The 25,776-nt window shown below is 36.9% G+C and overlaps 1 protein-coding gene and 1 pseudogene across 8 annotated transcripts in view; one reads left to right on the top strand and one right to left on the bottom strand.

Annotated features, from left to right (window-relative positions):
- The window catches only part of R3HDM1 (R3H domain containing 1), a 119,430-nt gene that overhangs the window by 77,184 nt on the left and 16,470 nt on the right, over positions 1-25,776 (bottom strand). For 4 of the 8 annotated variants that reach the window (XM_066345522.1, XM_066345526.1, XM_066345523.1 and 1 more), the window contains 9 exons: positions 25,539-25,628; positions 20,553-20,667; positions 19,451-19,529; positions 8,313-8,372; positions 8,091-8,231; positions 2,241-2,349; positions 2,055-2,150; positions 174-211; positions 43-93 (listed from right to left, as the gene is read on the bottom strand). In XM_066345522.1, the coding sequence (XP_066201619.1) occupies positions 43-93; positions 174-211; positions 2,055-2,150; positions 2,241-2,349; positions 8,091-8,231; positions 8,313-8,372; positions 19,451-19,529; positions 20,553-20,667; positions 25,539-25,628 (779 nt within the window). Of the gene's footprint in view, positions 1-42; positions 94-173; positions 212-2,054; positions 2,151-2,240; positions 2,350-8,090; positions 8,232-8,312; positions 8,373-19,450; positions 19,530-20,552; positions 20,668-25,538; positions 25,629-25,776 lie in introns of those variants that run through there. The other 4 variants (XM_066345525.1, XM_066345529.1, XM_066345524.1 and 1 more) reach the window with 3 other exon arrangements.
- LOC136379158 (U2 spliceosomal RNA) lies at positions 2,846-2,981 on the top strand (annotated as a pseudogene).

Here is a 25,776-nt window from a genome sequence, read left to right as displayed (position 1 = left end):
GCTTTAATTTTTCACTGCTCCATGAAAGCATGCTTCCAATACCTAAATATCTGGCGCCTCTGCTGGGTACTACTAGCATCCTCATCTTGGATTCTGTTGGCATTTTAATAACACATTTTTATTTTTTATTAGTATCAGTCAGCTACCAAAACAAATGTTAAAAATTCCCTCACCTTTTATCAATAATATAATTCTCTTGGGAACACAGGGACTAGAAAGAAAGAACAGATCAAGTTGAGCTTTTCTTAAATACACAATGCCACCTATAAACCAATAATAACAATAAAAATTACCTAATATTTAAAAAGTATCTCCAACCAAAATACTCCACATGGTGATAAAAGTGCACAAATAAATAATAAAGAAATTATATTCTCTACCAAACAAGTGAACCCATTATCATTATCATTATTATCATTATTATTAGTAGTAGTAGCAGTAGTAGTAGTATATATTCAAGGTATACAACAGTCTGCGGACCTACCCAATTTACTCAACAAATACTCTGACCACTGTCCTTCGGCTGTGGCAGTAGCAGTGAGCAAGCAGCCGCACTTCCATGTAGCTTTTCTAATGTTATGAACCTGGCTTAGACAACCACTATTTTTATTTGTATTATTACGGGTCTTCTAACTAGTTTTCCATCTACCAGGAGTTACTAAATTATGGCTGAACCTGTTTTTTTGCCTCTCATTTGTGGTGCTTCTCTGCTGTGTCCCTATTCTACCTTCATGTCTCTACACAAATCACATACCATATCGTCATTTTCTGTTGCTCATCAAGGGCAGAGATTTCATCTATCTTATAAACTACAGAGAAATACATCTCTTTCAGACTCTGAGTTCAGAAGACCTGGGTTGAAACCCAGCTCCGTCATTTTCTAGCTGTATGATCTTTGGCTATTTTACTTAGCCTCCTGGAGCCTTAGTTTCCTTATCTGTAAAACAAAACCAATTATAGTATCTAATATATATAAGCTGTTTGGGGATAAATTATGGTAGCAATCCCTGGATATGTTCTACAGTACCAAGCACAGTACCTGCTACTGGTGTTAAATAAAATTTGTTGAATGAATACTATAAATTCTTAACTAAGAGTCTAGATTTTAATGTTATTTGCTTTTTTTTTAATACAGAGGCAATTTTTATCGCTAGCAATGTTAACACAAACACAGACATTAATATATCTTTGAATAGTAACTAGTACTGCACAGAACAGATGCTTAACAGAGATTGGTAAAATCACATTGATGCTCTTCTCAAATATATTCATAAAATAATTAGCCAATTAAAAGATCTCTTTCATATAATCACTTACAAAGTGGAAAACAAGTAATAATCTAAAAATCAATTAGCTTTATTTAAAAAAAAAGAAAAGTTATTTATCAAGAAAAGTCCTCTAACAAGTAAGGTTTAGAGCAGCAGTCTCCAACCCACAGGCCGCAGACTGTTACTGGTCCGTGGGCCATTTGGTACCGGTCCGCAGAGAAAGAATAAATAACTTACATTATTTCCGTTTTATTTATATTTAAGTCTGAACGATGTTTTATTTTTTAAAAATGACCAGATTCCCTCTGTTACATCCGTCTAAGACTCACTCTTGACCCTTGTCTCGGTCATGTGATACATTTATCCATCCCACCCTAAAGGCCAGTCTGTGAAAATATTTTCTGACATTAAACCGGTCCGTGGCCCAAAAAAGGTTGGGGACCACTGGTTTAGAGTGTACGTGATTTTATAGACAGTGATCAATGCTCTAAATATCTCAAGACTGGAAGAAAAAAATATTATAAAAACTACATACTCAGTTCAGCATATTACTCCTGAAGTAGATCTACTACTAACTTTTGACAAACTTATTTAACTGCCACAAAATAGTATATTATAAACTTTAAATTATTAACATGAACAAGACAGATCTAAGTATTTCTAAAAGGTGATTTGATATGGAACAAATGTGGTTAAAACTGTGACCAGTAGATAAAGGGAGGAATAAGGCCCTCTAATGCAATTAGTATATATTCTCGTATGATAAGCTAACACTATAATACATACATCTTGGGAAAATATACGATCTCTAGCTCTCTGGTACTCTTCTTCTCTTTCTTCTATAGATTTGCTTCTTCTGTCATCTTTCAATCGTATTCTTATCTACAGAAAACAAAACAATTAATTTTGGGGGAAATAATCTGCTGGTATAAGTCCTGTACATATAACAATGTTCTAATTGTGCTAGATTACCTGATTATCATCTTTGTCAAAGCTAGAGTTATCTCTCTTGAGGATATAGCGTTTCTGAAAGTCTTCACCTTTATCATCCTTAATATGTTCATTAAATTTCTGATCAGGTCTAAAAAACAAAAACAAGGAAATAAAAAGGTAACATACAATATTTACAGAAAAGGTAAATATACATTTTATGAAAAGTAATAGAAGTAATAAAAGTTACCACTCACTGGTGCCATTAATAGATATTTAAGTTATTTCATTTATTCCTTATAACAATCTTTTAAGAAAATATCAACTAGCCCATGTTATGTGTGAAAGGCTACATGAAATACAGTGTGGGCTCTGGAATCACACTGCTTGGGTTCAAATAGTTAGCTTTACCAATTTAGTTGCTTTGGGACTTGCACAAGTTATTTTAACTTCTATATTCCTTAATTTCCTCATTTGTAAATGGAAATTATAGTGTCTCTACTTCATAGGGTTAGTCTGAAGATGAATTAATAAACAGCACTTAAAACAGTGACAACCCATTAGAAGAATGTTATTATTATAAATATTACCTAGGAAACAGGTTCAAATGATTTAAGCAACTCTCCAAGGTCAAAGGGCAAGTACACATGACTTCTTGGCCTTTTGGCTAAGATCAAGTGTAGAGATCTGTTCTTTTAAATTTTTATTTATTGCTTTTTACAGCAAGAAAGGAAGGGGGGAGAGACAGAGAGGGAGAAATATCGATTTGTTATTCTACCACTTATGCCATCATTGGTTGATTCTTATATGTGCCCTCACTGGAATCGAACCGACAACCTGGAATGTTGGGATGATGCTCTAACCCCCTGGTGGGCAAAGTCATTAGTCAACAGAGCCAAATATCAACAGTACAACGATTGAAATTTCTTTTGAGAGCCAAATTTTTTAAACTTAAACTATATAGGTAGGTACATTCCTTATCGAGGTAACGCCCACACGTGGTATTTTGTGGAAGAGCCACACTCAAGAGGCCAAAGAGCCGTGTGTGGCTTGCAAGCCGCAGTTTGCCAACCAGGGCCTAACTCTTTGAGCCATCCAGCTAGGGCTGAGCTCTGTTATGAGTTTAATATCTGATACGTCCTCTATCCAAGACAACATAGTAAATGGATTTTTGGAGCAGGGAGGTGGACTAGGAGCTTGCTCCAACCACTGCGCTGATCAACCCCACATTGTAGTACCTCTGGGAATGGTGCACACCCTCAGAGACAAAATAACAACAAACGCAAGGGGCAAGTACATGACTGAGCCATAATTGAAGCTCTGGTATGCAAAAACCAAAGACTGTATGTCTTCTGTGCACTGTCTCCTCTAAATCTAAGAAGAAGTTCTAGGGCAAAGAAAAAACTATAGCACAGTAACATGTTATATTTGTAGTGCACCTGGTTTGGTGTTATATAATTGAAAGGAATAAAATATCTTGTGGTTGAAATGACTACAACTTAAGAGATTACTTCAAAATACAACCAAGTGATTAAGTAAGAATGCTTAATTATTGCGGGGTACATCTTTATGTTAATTGAAACTAGTTACAAAAGAGTTCTTTTTTTGGAGATTAAAGTTGTAACCTAATGATTATAAAGTTTAATATATTTTATGACTGATTGGTCCTTCCTCTATGGAAATGTTACAAGTTCTACTGAGATTCAGAAGATAGACAAGACTGTGGCCCCAGGAAAACTATAATTATGTAAAATTTCACTTCCAAAAATTAATTCATTCAAACTCTTATGAGTTAATATTATCCTCTCACAAAACTGGAATTGTTTAAAATATGATAAACTAAAATATATTTAGAGGTTATAAAGTTCAATTGAACCCCCATGTAGTTTTATTATAAATAGTGAAAAATATATTATATTGTCGTACAATATATTATGACTACCATTAAGTAAATTTCTAAAACAAATACACCTGAATAAAGACATTTTCAAACTGACGAGTTATTTCATTATACATAGTACTCAAGTAACACTTCTAAATGCTTGTTTTAACCTAGTGAATTTTTACAAACATAACAAAAACAAAAACCCACCACAAATACAAACAAAAACTATATATAGAAAAGAGAAAAATAAAGAGAATTAAAAAAAATAAACAAAACAAAAAACCCACCATAAACAAAAACAAAAAATTACAGTGTGTCTGTAAAGTCATGGTGCACTTTTGACCGGTCACAGGAAAGCAACAAAAGACAATAGAAATGTGAAATCTGCACCAAATAAAAGGAAACCTCTCCCAGTTTCTGTAGGATGATGTGGCAGCATGTGCGCATGCACAGATGATGACGTAACACCGTGTATACAGCGGAGAAGCCCACGGCCATGCCAGTTGAGATGTGGATAGTACAGAGGAAAGTTCAGTGTGTTCTGTGGTTCGCTAAATTCAAATCTGTGACCAAAGTGCAACGTGAATATCGGCGTGTTTATAATGAATGCCACCACATAGGAATAACATTACCCGGTGGGATAAGCGGTTGAAGGAAACCAGCAGTTTGGTGGAGAAACCCCGTTCTGGTAGGCCATCAGTCAGTGACGAGTCTGTAGAGGCTCTACGGGATAGCTACCTAAGGAGCCCTAAAAGATCTGTGCGTGAGCCCACATGGAACTGCACTGAATAGGTATGAAACTGGGAGAGTTTTCCTTTTATTTGGTGCAGATTTCACATTTCTATCGTCTTTTGTTGCTTTCCTGTGACGGGTCAAAAGTGCACCATGACTTTACGGACACACTGTATATACAGAACTGAAGAGAAAAATACAGAGTAAAAACATTTTCATGACCAAACTGATAAGAAAAAGGCTGTTTTAGGAATTTGAAAGATTATCTATAAAGTTCTGACAATGGTATGTAGTTATTCTTGTCACCCTGTTTACTTATATCAATTATTTTTGTAGCTAAAGTCACATTTTCTTATTCAACAAATGTATACTTGGGTGAGAGACTTATTCCAAAGTGAGCTATAAAGTTTAACCAAGAGCCTGGCAACTTTTCTAAGAGCAGCTGGATTCCCACACCAAAAAGCATTAGCAGGCATTTCAGCTAACCTTAAGACTGTCTTACCTCTTTCTTTTATAGATACCTGAATATTTTGCCCTGCAATCTCCAACGCCCGCTCAACTGAGACACCCCAGTGGACACTGGGTTGCTGACATCCACAACACCACTGGTTCAAGGCTGGAGCGGGTAATCTGCCTATGAGGAAAAGGTAAGTTTGTTTTTATTTAATGTGGAGTAGATCTCTAAGGTTTTCTGATTTACAACCTTCTTCATATTGCAGAAGATACAAGAATACAGTGTAACTTCAATGATTCGAAATATGCAATCGATCCATTCTTCTTTTAGTACATCATAAACATCAGTGCTTAAACTTTTTACAACCTTGATGAAGAGAAGTATAAAGCTTTCTGACATTATTCATAGTATTCAAATAACTGAGGTTACACTGTATTGAAAACCTTAGAATCATCAGTCAAAATGTTAGTCAAAATGCCTGCTAATGTGCATGTGCTTGGGTGTCCAGCAGCTCTGAGTAACGTTGAAAGGTATGGGTTAGAGATCTGTTCACCTTCAGTCCAGCTCATGTGTTATGGTTATTATCCTACTTTAGCCATGATGTAACTAACTGGGAAAAGACTAATTGAGGAGGATATTTTTAAAGGACTAAGTGACAGGAAGAGGAAAATTAAATCAGATTCACACTTGCAAGTAAAATTTAATCCCTGAAGAAAGATAGGAGGATCCTTTTCAAAGACATTTACCTTCATTCAATTTTAGTTGTAGGAACAACCATTTAAAAAGACTAGGTTCCATCAATATATCTATTTTATTGACAACATTCTACTTAAAATAGAAGAAAACCAACTTTGTTCCAGCAAACAAAATGCCAGCTGTAAGGGGAAAGGCCAGTATAACAGAAAGGACCTAAGTGAATTAAATATAACCATGCAAACCAAATGGTTCATGGATAAAACTCTGAGAGAAGTTCAGCTTCAAAAAAAAGGGCAAAAAATAATGAACTGAAAAGCAGCATTTATGGCAGCTGAAGTTGAGTGCTGCTCAACACCACATATTCACAGTTGTCACACAGAAATTAATACAGAAAATTCTACTGATAGGCATATCAACACCAAAGTATAAAATTTTAGCTGAACTCAACTAGTTGTTTTAGGATCAGCTTTACAAATAGGCAGAACAGATGTTGTGAACGTTGTAATTTTAGGTGCCTCTACATTGAGCTCTTGGCTCCCAAATACTAGCACTGATGATCATTTCACCAACAGTATAGCAGGAGACCCCAAACTATTTACACAGGGGGCCAGTTTACTATCCTTCAGACCGTTGGAGGGCTGCCACATAGAGTGCTCCTCTCACTGACCACCAATGAAAGAGGTGTTCCTTCCGGAAGTGCGGTAGGGGGCTGGATAAATGGCCTCAGGGGGCCGCATACGGGCCCATAGTTTGGGGATACCTGGAAAGCTATTACTTTTTAAAGGAAATAGCTTCTCCTAACTCTTTAAAAAAATTTCCTCAGTGAGCCGTGGCCAGTTGGCTCAGTGGTAGAGCATCAGCCTAGCGTGCAGGAGTCCCGGGTTCGATTACCGGCCAGGGCACACAGGAGAAGCACCCATCTGCTTCTCCACCCCTCCCCCTCTCCTTTCTCCCTGTCTCTCTCTTCCCCTCCCACAGCCAAGGCTTCATTAGAGCAAAGTTGGTCCAGGTGCTGAGGATGGCTTCGTAGCCTCTGCCTCAGGTGATAGAATGGCTCTGGTTGCAACAGAGCAATGCCCCAGATGGGCAGATCATCGCCCCCTGGTGGGTGTGCCGGGTGGATCCCAGTCGGGCACATGCGGGAGCCTGTCTGACTGCCTCCCCGTTTCCAACTTAAGAAAAATACAAAAAAAAAGAAAAGAAAAGAAAAGAAAAATTTCCTCAGTAAATTATGTGTAGCCCAGAAGGTGGACTCAATATTCTGGTTAATACTGTATTAGCCTAAGACTCACTTTCTTGAGAGCTTTAGCAGAAAAGAAGCAACAATAGAGGTGGAAAGGACAGTAAGCTAATAGAAGATTAAAGGTGATGGTGTCAAAATTTGCTTTCTCCCACCCCCACGATTTGCCAGAAGTTGGACACAGCTATGTGAATTACATGAATTTAAAAATCCATAAAAGAATGGTTATCAAACATTATTGGTATTATAACCTCTGAGAAGTTTATGCTTTTGTTTTTTTTTAAACTAGTCCTCATTCATCTACCTCATTTCAGTTCAGATTGGTACATTTTGAATCTAGTGAGCTAAAAGTAGTTTTTGATTCAATCATGTAAGTTTATTACGAAGCTTAATTAGGCTGCTAAAACATGTGGGAAACCTCAGATGGAAAGGTACTGTAAGAAAGATAAAATGCAGCCCTGGCCGGTTGGCTCAGTGGTAGAGCGTTGGCCTGGCGTGCAGAAGTCCCGGGTTCGATTCCCAGCCAGGGCACACAGGAGAAGCGCCCATCTGCTTCTCCACCCCTCCCCCTCTCCTTCCTCTCTGTCTCTCTCTTCCCCTCCCGCGGCCAAGGCTCCATTGGAGCAAAGACGGCCCGGGCGTTGGGGATGTCTCCATGGCCTCTGCCTCAGGCGCTAGAGTGGCTCTGGTTGCAACAGAGCAACACCCCAGATGGGCAGAGCATCACCTCCTGGTGGGCGTGCCGGGTGGATCCTGGTCGGGCGCATGCAGGAGTCTGACTGCCTCCCCATTTCCAGCTTCAGAAAAATACCAAAAAAAAAAAAAAAAAAGATAAAATGCTGTTACATACACATATAACATATACCTACATTTCTCAATACTTACATTCGTGTATTGCTAGTTTTGTTTACTATGACAGATTTCCCACTCTGATCAACATTGTGGTCTAATCCAAAGTAAGCAGCTACTCTGTGTAATAACATCCTATGGTAAGATGTCATCGGGGGGAACTTTTTACGTGGAGACCTAGAAATAGGAAAAAAAACCTAAGTAAATCAAGGAAAAATGTGATGACAATTTCTTTTCTTGTTAAATGCCAGGACTTACTCATTATTTCCAATGAAATCTAAAATTTCTTGTTCCAATTTCAACAGCATCATTCTGTCCCTGAAACAAAATATGAAGACTCTTATATGTAAAACTTAATACTGAAATAATCATAAATGTTGAATACTGCTAAATATTTTTCTTAAAAACTGTACATTGAGAAAAATTACAAGCTTGATGCTAGAATATTTATATACTCTAAAAAATTAAAATTTTAAAAACTAAAAGATGACATTTTTTGTTTAACTTTTTATTATGAAAAATTCGCACATACACATATGTAAAGGGAACAGTGTAATAAACCTCAATATAGCGAACACCAAACCCAACTCCAACAACTATCAACATGTTGCCATTCTTTTTTTTAAGGAGAGATAGTGAGACAGACTTCTGCATGCACTGGTACCAGGATCCACCTGGCATACCCTGTTTGGGGCCGATGCTCAAATCAACCGAGCTATTTTTAGCACATGAGGCCGACTCACTTGGACCAAACAAGCTATCCTCAGCTCCTGGGCCAATGCCTGAACCAATCAAGCCACTGGCTGAAGGTGGAGAAGGGAGGAAAAGAGGGAAAAAACAAGGAGAGGGAAGAGGAGAGAGCAGATAGTTGCTTCTCTTGTGTGCCCGGACTGGGAATTAAACCTGGGACATCCACACGCTGGGCCAATGCTCTATATACTGAGCCAACCGGCTAGGGGCCATGTTGCTATTCTTAAAATAGATGTATTTTGATTTACGAAGTAAGACTATACTGAAATCTTTTCTGTAAATACAGGACAAGGCAAAAGTAGGTTTATAGTTGTGAGTATGCAAAACAGTTTATCCTTGAATTATTTACTAATTGCACTATTTTACATATAAACAACTGTAAACCTACTTTTGCCCCCCCCCCCACTTTATATGGATGAGACCATATTAGTTTTTACTTTGTTACTTAATAAAACTGAGAGGTGGTAGGAAGAAAACAGAAAACTGCAATTAAGACTCCTGACTTTGTTATCATGCAGAACTCAACAGAAACAGTATTCTAAAGAACACGCAGTGCCAGTAACAACAGGAATACTCCTATGGGAACCCAAAGCTATTATATAGATGGAACTATAGCAGAGAAGTATGAACTACAATCCTAACTCTATCTTAAAAGAAGAAGACTTTCCAAATCATTTTGTAAATTGCTATAAAATATTTTTAAGGCTTTGGGAATTTTGCCCATAAAAATCAAGAACCAAAAGCTTCCAACATGTAAAATAAATAAGGACTTGAGGGAGTACCTGCATGTGCTCCTTTAGACCACTGGGGTCCTATTTGGTGTACTTAGGCTGTTAACAATAATGGCACCCCTCCTCAAAGGACCTCCTTTTTCAAACACCAAGAATGTGGCTCAAGAGAGTAGAGTATTTCTGTGCTCACTATACATTTTATGTGCACTTAAGACACACAAAACAAGTACATCCTAGAACCTTAAAGCTAGAAGCAGCTTTACAGATCATTCAATTGTTCCCAAAATTTTATAGAGTAATAAAACTAGACCAAAAGGTAAATGTTTTTCCTCACAAATAAATGTTATATAGAACTCTCTCAAATTCTAATAGAGAAGATGATATGCCCTGCTTAAGTTGCCTGGAAGTCTATACATCAGCTCTGAATTTGAACCTCCTTCTACACCAGTTGTAGTCAACCTGGTCCCTACCACCCACTAGTGGGCGCTCCAGCTTTCATGGTGGGTGGTAGCGGAGCAACCAAAGTATAAATAAAAAGATAGATTTAACTATAGTAAGTTGTTTTATAAAGATTTATTCTGCCAAGCCTGACCAGGTGGTGGCACAGTGGATAGAGCGTCGGACTGGGATGCAGAGGACCCAGGTTCGAGACCCCGAGGTCGCCAGCTTGAGTGCGGGCTCATCTGGTTTGAGCAAAATCCCACCAGCTTGAACCCAAGGTCGCTGGCTCCAGCAAGGAGTTACTCGGTCTGCTGAAGGCCCGCGGTCAAGGCACATATGAGAAAGCAATCAATGAACAACTAAGGTGTTGTAACGCACAATGAAAAACTAATGATTGATGCTTCTTATCTCTCTGTTCCTGTCTGCCTGTCCCTCTATCCCTCTCTCTGCCTCACTCTCTGTCTCTGAAAAAAAAAAAAAAGATTTATTCTGCCAAATTTATTGAAAATCCGACATAAAGTACTTGGTAAGTAATTATTATTATATGCTTTAACTTGCTGTAACTCTGCTTTATAAATTTTATAAAGTAGTTACTTCCCTACTTTATAAATAACCATTACTGTGGAACCGGTGGGCGGTTAGAAAATTTTACTACTAACAGAGATACAAAAGTGGGCAGTAGGTATAAAAAGGTTGACTACCCCTGTTCTACACTGTAAAAATTTCTCATAAAACTGAGTATTTGATCATAAATTTAAAAATATTACTTGAAAAATCAAGAGAAAAACATGCCAACCTGGTGATTTCAAACCTAAAGCTGAAAATGGAATTACAATGGTACCTTGAGATACAAGCAAACCAACATACAGATTTTTTTTTTGAAGATACGAGCTGCGACTCGGTCCATATTTTTGTTTGAGATCCGAGCGAAATTCCGAGACATGAGTCGTGATTTGAGAAGCTGCAGCTAGTTGATGTGTTGGTACATAAGTCCAGTATCAGCAGTTTGATATACGAGTTGACTAACTCGGTTAAAGAACGAATTAAATTCGTATCTCAAGGTACCACTTGTACGTTTTAATACAAATTTTAGCAAAATTCAATTCTGCTCGTAAATCTGGTCCTCATCTAGTATTCCCTAGCTTAGTAAGTGGCACCCTTTTCACTGTATTAGAGACATTTTTGGCCTGTTATAATCAACCTTCTAACCCTCTTATGTAGTTAATTATTACTGCAAATTTTATCTACCTTCTACCTATTTTTCTTCTGAGCAATGCCAATATCCTGGGTCCAAGCAATTAGGATCTGTAACTTAAATTACTACAATATTGAGTAGTTACTGTCTCTTGGTATTTTCCCTCCAAATCTATTCCACCTAAAGCATCCATAATAATGTCACTGACTTGGTTAAATATTTATCGCAGGTTTCCAACTGCTGTTGGGGTGGAACTAAACATTTGTACTGTGGCCTACCAGGCAGGCATAATCTGGTTTTTACTTACATCCATCTTTAGCCTCCTCTCCTTCCCCTTAGCCACAAAACTCATCAGCTTGGCTTATCTCTACTTGCTAATAAGCTCCTTCCTTTCTCAGCTTCTTGGAACATGCTGTTTTCCTTTGCCTGAACAACTTTTTTATATTCTTTCTTAGATTGTTTCTTTCATACATTTTTAAAATAGCATTTATAACAGTTATATAGTTATTTGGACTAAATAGGAATTCAACAAATGTATTTGCATGAAATTAATGAAATTATTTCATACAGAAGGTCTTTTAATATTTCTTTTCCTTAAATTATTGGGGGAGGATAGGGAATTTTTACCTCACAGGGTTTTCCCCAAAAAGGATTTACTTAACTATAAGACCATCTTTTCATGTAACTTTTAGGGGTTAATCTGTCTTGAGCTGATATAATTTTCAATAACTTTCCTGATATATTTTAGACACTGTAAAAAAAAAATAAAGAAAATCTGGGGCAGGCAACTTATCAGCATTAAAAAAAAACAGTGCAGGCCTGACCTGTGGTGGCGCAGTGGATAAAGCGTTAACCTGGAAACGCTGAGGTTGCCGGTTCAAAGCCCTGGGCTTGCCTGGTCAAGGCACATATGGGAGTTGATGCTTCCAGCTCCTCCCCCCTTCTCTCTCTCTCTCCTCTCTCTATAATGAATAAATAAAATCTTAAAAAAAAAAAACAAAAAAAAACTGCATTTAAATTGGTTTTCTGTGTTTGAGCTGAACAAGCAGGCATAAAATATAGAAAATGTTCTTCATAAATGCACTACTGTTACTAAAAAAAAAGTGTTATCTCGCCCTGGCCGGTTGGCTCAGCAGTAGAGCGTCGGCCTAGCGTGCGGAGGACCTGGGTTCGATTCCCGGCCAGGGCACACAGGAGAAGCGCCCATTTGCTTCTCCACCCCTCTGCCGCACTTTCCTCTCTGTCTCTCTCTTCCCCTCCCGCAGCCAAGGCTCCATTGGAGCAAAGATGGCCCGGGCGCTGGGGATGGCTCTGTGGCCTCTGCCCCAGGCGCTAGAGTGGCTCTGGTCGCAATATGGTGACGCCCAGGTGGGCAGAGCGTCGCCCCCTGGTGGGCAGAGTGTCGCCCCATGGTGGGCGTGCCGGGTGGATCCCGGTTGGGCGCATGCGGGAGTCTGTCTGACTGTCTCTCCCCGTTTCCAGCTTCAGAAAAATGAAAAAAAAAAAAAAAAAAAAGTGTTATCTCTAAGAAAAAACCCCCCAAATCTAATATTTTTACTAGTCATTAACAGAAATTTAGGCTTTTTTTTTCACATGTAGACCTGAGTTGCAGAGGATTTTCTATTATGTACACTATTTACTATTTAATTCTCTTTCTCAGTTTACTAAACTTTTAGTTACTAAAAAATAGAAAACTGTTAGAAACATAAGGCCAGTAACTTTCCTAAATTCTTATTTATTTATTTAGGTGAGAGGAAGGGAGATAGTGAGGCAGACTCCCACATGTACCCCAAATGGGATCTGCCTGGCAACCCCATCTGGGGCTGATGCTTAAGTACTAAGTTATTTTTAGTGCCTGAGGCAATGCACTCCAAGGTAGCCAACCTTAGAGCCCTAGGCCATGCTCTAACCAATCAACTCATTGACTGCAGGAAGGGAAGAGGGGAGAGAAGGAGGAGAGAAGGAGGAGAAAAGGAAGAGAGAAAGGGGGAGAGAAGCAGATGGTCACTTCTCCTGTGTGCCCTGACCAGGAATTGAAAACGAGACGACAATACAACGGCTGACGTTCTATTTACTGAGCCACTGGCCAGGCCCCAAATTCTTAAGATCGACACTTTCTGCCTTTTATCTAGTATAGCTCAGTCCAAGCTCCCAAATTTTCAAATCTGTAATCAAGGTTAGACATTTTGGTAATGGTCATAAGCCAAGAATTAATGCAATAATATATTAATAATATAAAACAAATATAGGAATCCAACTAAAGATCTACAAATTACATTTTTTGGGTGACAAAGATAGCAAGAGAGAGAGAGAGAAAGAGAGAGAGAGAGAAGAGAGACAGAGAGAGACAGAAAGGGAGAGATATGAGAAGCATCAATTCTTCGTTGCAGCTCCTTAGTTGTTCACTGACTGCTTTCTCATATGTACCTTGACCAGGGACTACAGCAGAGTGAGTGACCCCTTGCTCAAGCCAGCAACCTTGGGCTTCAAGCCAGCGTCCATGGGGTCATGTCTATGATCCCAAGCTCAAGCTGGTGAGTCTGTGCTCAAGCTGGTGACCTCGGGGTTTCGAACCTGGGTCCTCTTTGTTTCAGTCCGATGTTCTATCCACTGCGCCACTGCCTGGTCAGGCTACAGATTATTTCTTTTAAGGCATAAAGTTTAGCACATGAACCTAAAAGTAGGCTACTTTTTAAAACTTTTAAAAGAAACCAATACAATATAAGTGTCTAGTCACTATGTGTATACCTGAAACGAATATAATATGTATGCCAACTATAATGGAAAAGTTTAAAAAAGAAATCAATATATGGTATCTGTTTTTAAAGAAATAATAAAAACAAGGATTTCAAATTGATCAGTAGTCCACAGTTAAAATGAAAAGGCAACAATCTTTTAGTTCATGAGTGTTCTAGTCATGACACCAGACCTAGCTTTAGAGAAAGTTGTGTGTGGCTGCTGTACCAGCGGCAACTCAAAAGAAGAATACAATATAGCTTCCATTGGACCACCCCTTTCCCAACGTTCCTTCTGACTTTGGTCAAGTATCTGCAACAGATAAGAAATAACTTAAACATTACCTCTAATAAAAGTAGTTTTACAAAGTATTTCAAACACAGAACAATTACACAATATTTCACCGAGTAAAACAAATTACTTCAAAAAAATCCAATCTCAGGATTAATTCATAAAGTTGCTCCCCTTCATTAGTGACCTAATATAGTTACTTTTATTATCCATATTTAATACTGATAAAATTTTCACAAAATGAGTATAACATTAACAGAAAAATAGTATATCATGTCAGTGTAATCCTTACTGAGGATAACTTCAGATTCCTAGGTTTTAATTCAGTTAATGACTACTTAGTGTAGCATCTGAAAATATTCCTTATAAACAGGAATTCCAAAGAAATTACCATTTAACATCTGAAGTTGGACTGAGAACAAGATAAAAATTTAATGACCTGAAAAAAATTTTTGAAAAAATTCTCTGAACAATATTCTTTCTTTTTTTGACAGAGACAGAGAGTCAGAGAGAGGAATAGACAGGGACGGACAGGAAGGGAGAGAGATGAGAAGCATCAATTCTTTGTTGCAGCACTTTAGTTGTTCATTGATTGCTTTCTTATATTGCCTTGACCACGAGGCTACAGCAGAGCAAATGACCCCTTTCTCAAGCCAGCAACCTTGGCTTTCAAGCCAGAGACCTTTCGGCTCAAGCCAGCAACCATGGGGTCATGTCTATGATCCCACAACTGAAGCCAGCGACCCCATACTCAAGCTGGTGAGCCTGCGCTCAAGCTAGCAACCTCAGGGTTTTGATCCTGGGTCCTCTGCGTCCCAAGCTGATACTCTATCTACTGCACCACCTCCTGGTCAGGCTTAAGATTTTTATTTATTCATTTTAGAGAGAAAGGGAAAGAGAGAGAGAGAGAGAGAGAGAGAGAGAAGTGGGGAGGAGAAGGAAGCATTAACTCCCATATGTGCCTTGACCAGGCAAACCTGGGGTTTTATATTATTGATTTTTTTTTTTTTTACAGAGACAGAGAGAGTCAGAGAGAGGGACAGATAGGGACAGAAAGACAGGAATGGAGAGAGACAAGAAGCATCAATCATCAGTTTTTTGTTGCAACACCTTAGGTGTTCACCAATCGTTCTCTCATATGTGCCCTGACCGTGGGGCCACAGCAGACCAAGTGACCCCCCGCTCGAGCCAGCAACCCTGGGTCCAAGCTGGTGAGCTTTGCTCAAATCAGATGAGCCCATGCTCAAGCTGGCAAGCTCAGGGTCTCGAACCTGGGTCCCCTGCATCCCAGTCCAGCGCTCTATCCACTGCACCACCGTCTGGTCAGGCAAACCTGGGATTTTGAACCAGCAACCCCAGTGTTCCAGGTGAACACTTTATCCACTGAGCCACCACAGATCAAGCAAACTTTTTTTTATAGATAGAGGGGGTGGAGGATAAACAGAAAGCATCAACTTGTAGAAGTTGCTTCCCATATGTGACTTGATCAGGCAAGCCCAGGGTTTCGAACCAGCAACCTCAGCATTCCAGGTTGATGCTTTATCCACTGAGCCAACACAGATCAGGCACTTCTAAACAATATTCAATCTTGAAAGCTTTAGTGGAAATCTGTCATACTTATTACTAATTTTGTGCCACGTGTCTCTGGCAATTAATTGGGTGTTTCACTGAGAGAGAAAACAGGCATTATTAAGCAAATCTTAATTCTCATAAAATTTAACATTCGCTACAACTTCCTAAATCCACATTGATAATAGTAATAACTTATACATTAGCTATTAAATAAATTGTTCACTATATATTTATTTAAATAAAAACACAATGTACACAGAAAGAATAAAGTGCTATAACATGGATGAACCATAAAAATATTATGCTAAGGGAATGGTGCCAGTCACAGAAGACCACAAATACATATGACATTCTCATGAGATGTCTAAAACAGGGAAATCTGTACAAACTTGATTAGCACTCTGGGCACAAGGAGGTGATAGCAATAGGTACAGGTTTTATTTTTAAGTAATGAAAATGTTCTATAATTGACTGTTGTGATGGTTGTATAGACCTTTAAATATATACTGCTCACAAAAATTAGGGGATATTTTCAAAATGATTATGAAGCTATAAAATATCCCCTAATTTTTGTAAGCAGTATATTAAAGCCTATTAAATTACACACTTTAAAAATGCACATGCAGATAACTCACAAACTTTTACAATTATAGAGGAAAACAGCACTGTACAATAAAATAATTTGAAATGTATAAAAAAATTTCTAATCTTTGTCCTTATTGATGTTTCTCCTATTGATTCAGAGACAAGAACAATTCTACCTGGTTTAGGATCCTATCTTGTTTTACTCAAAGAAGTTATGTATTTTCTACCTTCCCCTTATTCCTCAAACCACTGAATTCTGGTTTCTACCATCCGTATGAAACAGCTTGTTAAAATAGATAGTAACTTCCTAGTTTTTCAATCTCATGAATTGTTTTTGGTACTTTGATTTTACCTTCCATGAAATTGTTCCCTCTTGGCTGACTTGTAAGACAAACATTCACACCATTTTCTATTTTTAGGACTGACTGGAGTCTCTTCCTTCTTATCTTCCTTTATATCCTATCTTTCCATGGAACTGTGTCCTTGGCATTTATTTCATCTTTCTGGGCAAACTCATTTATAGCAAGCTTCGCCTCTACTGATGACTCCTGAATCTGTAACTCCAGCCAGGCTCATTTACTTGAAAAGCAGAGCCTCTTTTTTTCTTTTTTTTTCCCCTGAAGCTGGAAACGGGGAGAGACAGTCAGACTGACTCCCACATGCGCCCGACCGGGATCCACCGGGCACGCCCACCAGGGGCCACGCTCTGCCCACCAGGGGGCGATGCTCTGCCGTGACCAGAGCCACTCTAGCGCCTGGGGCAGAGGCCAAGGGGCCATCCCCAGCGCCCGGGCCATCTTTGCTCCAATGGAGCCTTGGCTGCGGGAGGGGAAGAGAGAGACAGAGAGGAAGGAGGGGGTGGGGAGTGGAGAAGCAAATGGGCGCTTCTCCTGTGTGCCCTGGCCGGAATTGAACCCGGGTCCCCCGCACGCCAGGCCGACGCTCTACCGCTGAGCCAACCGGCCAGGGCCAGAAAAACAGAGCCTCTTAATGCTAACAGATCTCATCTCCTTGCTTTCCTTCAGAAACCTCCAACTATTCTTATTTATAATGGAACTTGCCCTATTTCATTCAGGTCTGACCCCTTTCACACTGTCAGCCCAGCCAGAAACCTAATAGCCACTTTGTTCTATTCCCAATACTTTTCCATATCCAAATGATCACCAAGTCCTGCAAGGTACTTTTTGGGTATCTTTTAAAAGTGTCCTTTCCTCTCTAGTTTTCTCTATGGTCTCCTTTCTGTACTCCTTGCTTATGATATTAGCCCGTCATTGCTGAAATAACCTTTCTAAAATACAAATCTGATTATGGAATTACCCTATTCAAAATCTTCTAATTACTCCTCAACTTAGCATGCCATACTAGTACTTCTCAGATGGTGCACTACTGACTTTTCAAATAAGAGTATATTTTTCATTGTTTATCATTGTCTTACAGATCTTTTTAACACCACTGACTTCCAAGTAACACTCCACAGTCACTAGGACTAACAACCCCAGCATGTTGGCAGAATTCTAGGTTAAGAACAACTAGATTATGATCCATCTTCAGATCTCTCCCACTCATTCCCCATCACTTTCTAGAATTACTTGCCCCATGCTCCCTGCTAGAGCCAGCACGTACAATTTTGTCTTTCCTTGAAAGTATCACTTCCCCTTGCACACTACGATGCCTTGCAATGCTATTTATCTCTATCCCATGCGTCTCAGTATAGATAGTTCCCATTTAAAGCAATCCAATTTCAGGACTCAGCTCAGGCAGTATCTTTTCAGTGAAGCCTTCCCATATCCTTTCAGAGGTTAGAGTACCCACCCTGTGTTTTTATGGCACCTTAAAAAAGTTATTTTATAACATTTATTCTATTTTAATGATATATAATGTGCTTTTTATCCAGCAGAGAGGGTGAATAATTTAGGGTCAGAGATTATATCTTGTCTGTCTTTGTGTCTAGAATGCTTAGCACATGACAGATGCTCAATAAACGCCTGTTTAATGGGCTAATAAATTCATCTTTCTTTTGAGACTAAAGAAATAAGCCTGAGGATAAATGGTGAAGGAAGGAGGCTTGATCTGGGGTGGTGAGCGTGCGGTGCAGTGTACAGATGATGTGTTACAGAATGGTACACTCAAACCTCTATGATTTTATTAACCATTGTCACCTGAATAAATTCAATTTTAAAAAAAGAATAAGCCTGAACGTCAAACAAAAAAGTCAGGCAAAACTAACTTCTTCCTCACTTCATACCTATATTGCTTCAACCGCTATTACAAGGCCATTTTTCATTATGGTTGTTTAGCTTTTGAAGTTTATGTTAAATGCAAACTAGAAAATAAAGATGGTACTGAATAAAATTAACTCTGAATTAGAATAAAGGCTTGCCTTGAAGTATGACATACGTCTCAATGAGACTCAAGAGAGTTGTTCATGTTTTCATGTACACATACCCAATGAAACGGCTTTATTTTTATTTCAATGTATGTAAAAATACCACTCTGGGAAGCTAACTTTTAGAAGATGGCTTCTACTTTATGAAAGCACTGGTGAGATATTTGTTGGATAAGCATTTTGGTGGGGAAATGTCTTAAAGGGGTCAATAACCTACCAAAAAGTTAAAATCTATTTATTCAGTACCCTGGTAAAACAAAGAATTTCATAATTACTTAAAGTAGTGACTTAAATAAACACCTTAAAAATCTTTGGGTTGAAGGCTTATAAAAGAACAAAAACTCATCATAAACAAATACACAAGTTCTTATTTAGATGAGTGAATTATTGTGAGAATATTTTTTCTTTTTTTTCATGATTAATGTTACCTTTGTATTTCAATTGAGTAAAAATTATTTTGTAATTCTGTCCCAAAATTCCTAGAAAGTATGAATTATTTTTGTATCATGGTGACATATATAATACAAAAAGCTATTTACACAGGTGCATATAGTAGACCAACAACATCTTAGCCCTAAGAATCTAAAATGTTTCTAGTATACTTCAAATATTGCAATCTTATTCTAATATTCTAACTCAGTAATGAAAACATATATAGTAAATTATGGTACTCTAGAAGCAATGTAAACCTTATAAATTTAATTTTTACCTGGGATTGTTTTTTAATGTATTTACTAAAAATTCATGTAGATCTATGCCAGTTGAATCAGTGTATTCTTGACTGGAATCTAAAAAACAACAACACAAAAACCCAGTATAAAGTTGTTTGAAAATAAATTCCTTTCCCTTTTATACATGATACATTTATTAAATGAGATGCCTCACAATGAAAAACATTAACAAAGTAGGAAAAGGAAATGTATGATGAATTCAGATGACCACGACTTTTCTATGCACTTATAATGAGCAGACATGGGTTATGTAACTGCATGGATGTGCACATTCTGGAAAAAAGTTTCTCTCTCAAACATGTCAGTTTAATTTACTCTGAATTCTTTAAAGATCCTTTTATATAACTCACTACAACTGTCACTTTCTAAAATGCTTCCTTAAGTAAAAAATTAGAATGATTTATAACAATTAACTATATTGGTAACAAATTCAGCAACTTAGTTCAGTTGTGAACACAGGTAGAGAAAATAATTTGGAGGTAGACAGGAATTTAGTTTTGATAGAATATTAATTAGATTTGATCAAGTCTATAACTTTCAAAAATTCATGTTTATTTCTTCCTATTAAATGTAATATCCTTTTATATCCTATTTTATATAATATGCTATTTATAATACTGATCAGCATAATTGAGTTTGTAAATTAAAAAAGCATTTTTCTAGGTATGCAGTACTAGATGATGGTGAAGTCCCTTAAAATTTATTATGAAAGAAAACATTCTGGTTCCCAAGAATATTATTATTGAATACTGAATATTTAGTCATCATTGCTTTGTTTCATAAGAATTACAAATATTTTTAGTGGAATCAGTGTACAATTTATAGTAATTCCATTATTTCGATAAGATATCAAGACAGCTATCTTTCTCTGTGACTCTGTAATGTTTTGCAGCTTTTTGGCAAAAGTGTCTTACTGATGATGTTCAGATGAGCAAATACTATATTATCCCTTCAGTTTGTTCTGTATCATTTTTAATACAGATATCCTATAAATATAATCATATGAGGGGTAATAGGATGATCAACAGTGACACTAAAATTTTGTTTAAAAAAACAGAAATACAGAAATAAATTGCAAACCTCTTGATAACATTTTTCTGGGCAACTTATCACCAGCTTTTTCTTTTTCTGCTTCATCTTTTGAGGGTTTCTCCTCTTTTTCAAATGATTGTGTTAACTGGATCTGAATTTTCTCCTGTTGGAAGGTAAAATCCATTATTAAATAAAAGTATAAAGCAATCAGTTAATACCACACTTTTGTAATTTCTGAGTAGTACAGAAGTGTATAGAGAAAAGAAAAAAATTATTTTATCCAATTAGATTCTTCAAAGTAGAAAACTTAAAAATATTTTTGCCATTTTTATCAAAGTCTAAATATCAAATGTTAAAATGCTGACTATATCAACTGAAATATCCTGAAAACTATTTTAGAAAAAAATATGTGTTTTTTTATAATAGTTTAAATGTATCTACTTGCAAAACCCCTGGAGAATGAGAACCAAGGTCTTTTTAACCTGTTTTGCAATGAAGATGTCAAATAGAAAAGGATAATTATCATCAATCATGACAATAGAAATGTGTCAAGTCAACACTTAATAAGAAGCCCTTTCTGAGTATTCACTTTAATGTCGTATTCCTTCATTCTCTTGACATATAAAAAACTTTAAGTACAACATTTCTAAAACCAGGTTTACATGACTTTCATTATTTTCTATTTGAGATTTACCATCATTCTTCCTTTAATCACCACAAAGTTTAGAAAGGTTTCAAACAAGATTATTTTCTTTCCTGATACATAATAATTCATTGTAGAGTAACCATATTGCATAAGACTGAAAAGGAGAACTAATTCTACATTTCATTTTTAAAACAATGTCATTACATGCGATTTCACAATCCAAAGGAATATTGAAAATTAATTCATATAAGCCTAAAAAGGCAAAAATCACATAGCTGTTTATTCAGGCAAAGTTATAAAGAAAGGTAGAGTAACTTCCAGACCATTTCTACTAAAGATAAAGGTATAGCTTTCTTGTAGACTAAATCAAACTCTTGTTCTTTAGCAATAAAAAACATCAATCAATTACTTTGCTTCTCTGGGAGATGGTTGGTAGTGGTAATAAATGCAGTTAAATCACTATCAAAGGGGAGATAAATTTCAAGATTCCTTTTTTTAAAAAAAAAATTGATTTATTTTAGAGAGAGAGGAAGGGTGAGATAGAGAAACATCAATTTGTTGTTCCACTTACGTACATTCACTGGTTGATTCTTGTATGTGCCCTGACTAGGAATTGAATCTGCAACCTTCACATACTAGGATGGTGCTCTAAATGAACTGAGCCTACCCAGCCAGAGCAAATACCAGGATTCTTAAACTTGTAGCCATCAGGATTTCTATTAAACACACTTGCCCCCATAATTTTTTCTGAAATAGTATTTGGTAGAAAAACTTCAAATCAATAGTATTTTTTCCTATAGGATTGCTGACTGCTATTTTCATCTCTTTTCAATTCTACTTCCCCTTCCATCTCAAGTCAAATTTGTGCTCAGAACATATAGGGCAGGCACTGGCAGGGTAGTTCAGTTGGTTAGAGCATCATCCTGATACACTAAGGTTGCAGGTTCAATCCCTGGTCAGGGCACAAGAATCAACAAAGGAATGCAAAGATAAGTGGAACAATCATGTCTCTCTCTCTCCCTCTTTCTTGAAAATCAATAAATAAAAATTAAAAAAATAATAATATAGGGCAAAAGCTATTTACTGTCAATTTTCACTAAAATGATGAACATTTGTTTTATGCCCTCTTTTGTCTTGCTTGCCAAACTTAATACATTCATCAATTGGTAAGTCATTGTTCTAATTATGACCAATTTTCTTTTTTAAAAACTTAATTTATCATGGTAACAATGGTTAATAACATGTAAACTTCAGTGTACACCTTTATAATACATCTGTTTTTTCTAGAGTGTGCTCACCTTTGGAAATCTAGTCACCTTCAGTCACCTAGTATTTGACTCCTTTGCCCTCTTTGCCCTTGCCCAATCCCCTACCCCTGGCAACCACCATTGTTTACCACATATACATGGCTTTTTGTTTGTTCATTTGTTGCTTTTTTTGAGAAATAATATGGTTCTTGTCTTTTTCCATCTAATTTCACTTAGCATAATACTCTCAAGATCCATCCATTTTTGTCTTATGACCCATTTTCTAACCTATTTTCCTTACTTTTAAATATGTAATTGTAAGATAGATATGTAAAAAAGAATCCCAGAAGTATGTTTTGGAAGTAGAATGTTGGAAGTTTTCCTGACTCACAGCTTCTATTTCTGATACTCAAAGATAATCGATGAAATCCAGGTTGGAAGAAAAGACTTCACATTTATATGGTCACAAAAGGCACTTTCAATTACTATCAGACTTCATTTCTACATATGATTAACTACAGATATAAAACTATTTTGTCAAGATGAACTGTATTTAAAATCTTGTAGGCTTAATGTACTGAGGCTGGTCTTCAGTTGATACTGAGACTTTGTTTTCATTAGCAAATAAGCAGAGTGCATTCTAAATTCTGAAGTCCTTATACACAAACTCTTCTGATGATAACTAAGCACCATCTCCATACGAAGTTGTAATTCCTTTGCTCTTCATTGTCACTGACATTTACTACTGAGGTCACTTCCCTCTCATAAGCTCAAGACAAGTAACATCTCTCTTTTAAGTGCCTCTCATCCTTTTGAGTGAGTTTTATTCTGTATTAATTCCTCAAAATTCACATTCTGAAGCAAGTAGTATTAGTTGGAAATTGTCTCTACCATCAAGGATTAGATACTAGTACATTTCATGAGAAATAATTTATTTACCTATTTCCATTCAAGTACAATTCAGTTAACTCAAGACTTGGAAAAAGGAGTATCTTTTGTTTAGTAAGGGTCAAAATTGGTTATTATCTCAAAAGAAAATAATTACTGAATCCAAGAAAAGTTGAGAATGAATGTATTAAGAGAAATAACTGAATTCTGGCCTAACATCCTTATTCATATCCTATAACAGCTTTTTGAACTATAAGTGAAAAGATGTGATCATAGTGTATGTGTGTGTGTGTGTGTGTGTGTGTGTGTGTGTATATAAATAATATACATATATTAATTTACAATATATACTTCTGATATTAATTTTTTCTGATATGAATTTTCACTAGCTAAATTTATGTAGCGCTATAAGAATTCCTCCCCAGGATTTTTCAGATAGGTAAGTAAAATGTACTGGAAAAAAAAAATCATATTATAGTGTTTCTTTAAAATTCACATTCTGAAGCAAGCAGTATTAGTTGGAAATTGTCTCTACCATCAAGGATTAGATACTAGTACATTTCATGAGAAATATTTTTCCTGTATTAAAAGTCTTTTGAATGCCTAATACTTCTCATTTTCTCAATCTCCTTGGACTAATTATTCCATTAGGTCAAGATGTTGTAACATTTTGGACAACAGAATGAAGAAATAAATTTATAAATAACATTATACTGCCCACCGCTCCACTCTGAACAGGCATATCCTTCACTCTGATTTGTACAAAAGAACATTATCAAACTGACTTTTTGGGTTTTTTTGACAGAGACAGAGAGTCAGAGAGAGGGACAGATAGGGACAGACAGGAAGGGAGAGAGATGAGAAGCATCAATTCTTCGTTACAGCTCCATAGTTGTTCATTGATTGCTTTCTCATATGTGCCTTGACCAGGGGGCTACAGCAGAGCTAGTGACCCCTTGCTCAAACCAGCAACCTTGGGCTTCAAGCCAGTAACTTTTGTGTTCAAGCCAGCGATCATGAGGTCAATGTCCATGACACACGCTCAAGCCAGTGACCCCATGCTCAAGCTGGCAAGCCCATGCCCAAGCTGGAGACCTCAGAGTTTCAAACCTGGGTCCTCCGTGTCCCAGTCCGACACTCTATCCACCGCACCACTGCCTGGTCAGGCTATGACAAATAATCTATTTTAAAAACCTTCCCTTTTTTGCATTTTGGAAAAAAAAGTAGTGCTTTTAAAAAAGAGAACATATTCTTAATATGTGATGACTCTTTTCAGTAGCTATAGTAGGCTTTGAGGGTACTCTCTAAATCAAGCAAAGCCTGTCTTCACTTGAATCAACAAATGTACAATTATCATTTATTAAAAAAAAAAGATATACAACTTTTCATGACCTTCCAATTTTCCCCCCTCTCCCTCTCTTTCCTTTCTCTCTCTTTTTTTGGGTCATAATTTCTTAAATAACCAAAAAGTTGCCTCAATTCTTTGGAAAGTAATTGTTGGGATATAAAGGAATTTTAACATTGCTCAAACTTTTAAAAAGTAGAACAAGCCACCAACAGCCAAACACTGGTAAAAGATGCAAAAATATTTAGTATAAAATGTACAAATATAACATAAGGCAAAGATAAATTCACAGCTAAGATGAACAGAAAAGTAGTCATAGCATGAAAAATACAAAAGGCAAACTAAATTTTGCTTAAACTTCAGTAGTTGTATTTTTACAAGTTTAGACAGGAAAAAAAAATTAGAAGTTTTATACAATTATTAGAGCCAAGCTAATATGAGAATTGGCTTCACTGTGCATTCACGTTAAGTAAAATAATAAATACATCAAGCAGAAGTCTTGGGTAGTCTCCTTTTCACACACAAGTGGTATTTGACAAATTTATAAAGGTTAAAATAAAAAGGGCAAATTTCATTATAATTACATTAAGTACTATTTTCCTACTTTTCCAAAATAACTTATAACTAACTCCAGTAAAGCCACATTCCTGGTTCATTATGTTATCCTTAGTTTTTTTCAGAGAGAAATCATTATACTAAATCTTAGACTGAAGTAACAAGGTTTTTCCCACTTTTCATGTGTACCTTGGGTATATTATCGAACCATTCTCTTAGTAAAAACATACACAACCCGCGCACGCGCGCGAACGCACACACGCACATATGGTTTTTCTTTAACCTTATAAAAAACTGTTCTCCAGGAGGTAGGTTATTCCACCATTTCTTTAAACAGTATATATAGATTTTACCTGGTTCTCCTGTGATATCTCTGTTGTAGGGGGTGGTGGAGATTCTTCACACACTGCAAGGCTCCGAACTAGCTTTAACTTTGAGCTTGACTAAAGAAAAGTATTTAAAATTAACACTATATTTCACAAATCTGGATGTATATCCAAAAGCCCCCTCGAGTTTCTTAAGTCTTTATAATTTCTGCTCTGTATAGGCATATGTGAAAGTGAAAGTTAAATATATCATTAATTACCTCTA

The sequence above is a fragment of the Saccopteryx leptura genome, chromosome 7 (genome assembly GCF_036850995.1).
Source record: "Saccopteryx leptura isolate mSacLep1 chromosome 7, mSacLep1_pri_phased_curated, whole genome shotgun sequence".
NCBI classification, from domain to species: Eukaryota; Metazoa; Chordata; class Mammalia; order Chiroptera; family Emballonuridae; genus Saccopteryx; species Saccopteryx leptura.
This window is presented reverse-complemented; position numbering and strand designations above follow the sequence as displayed.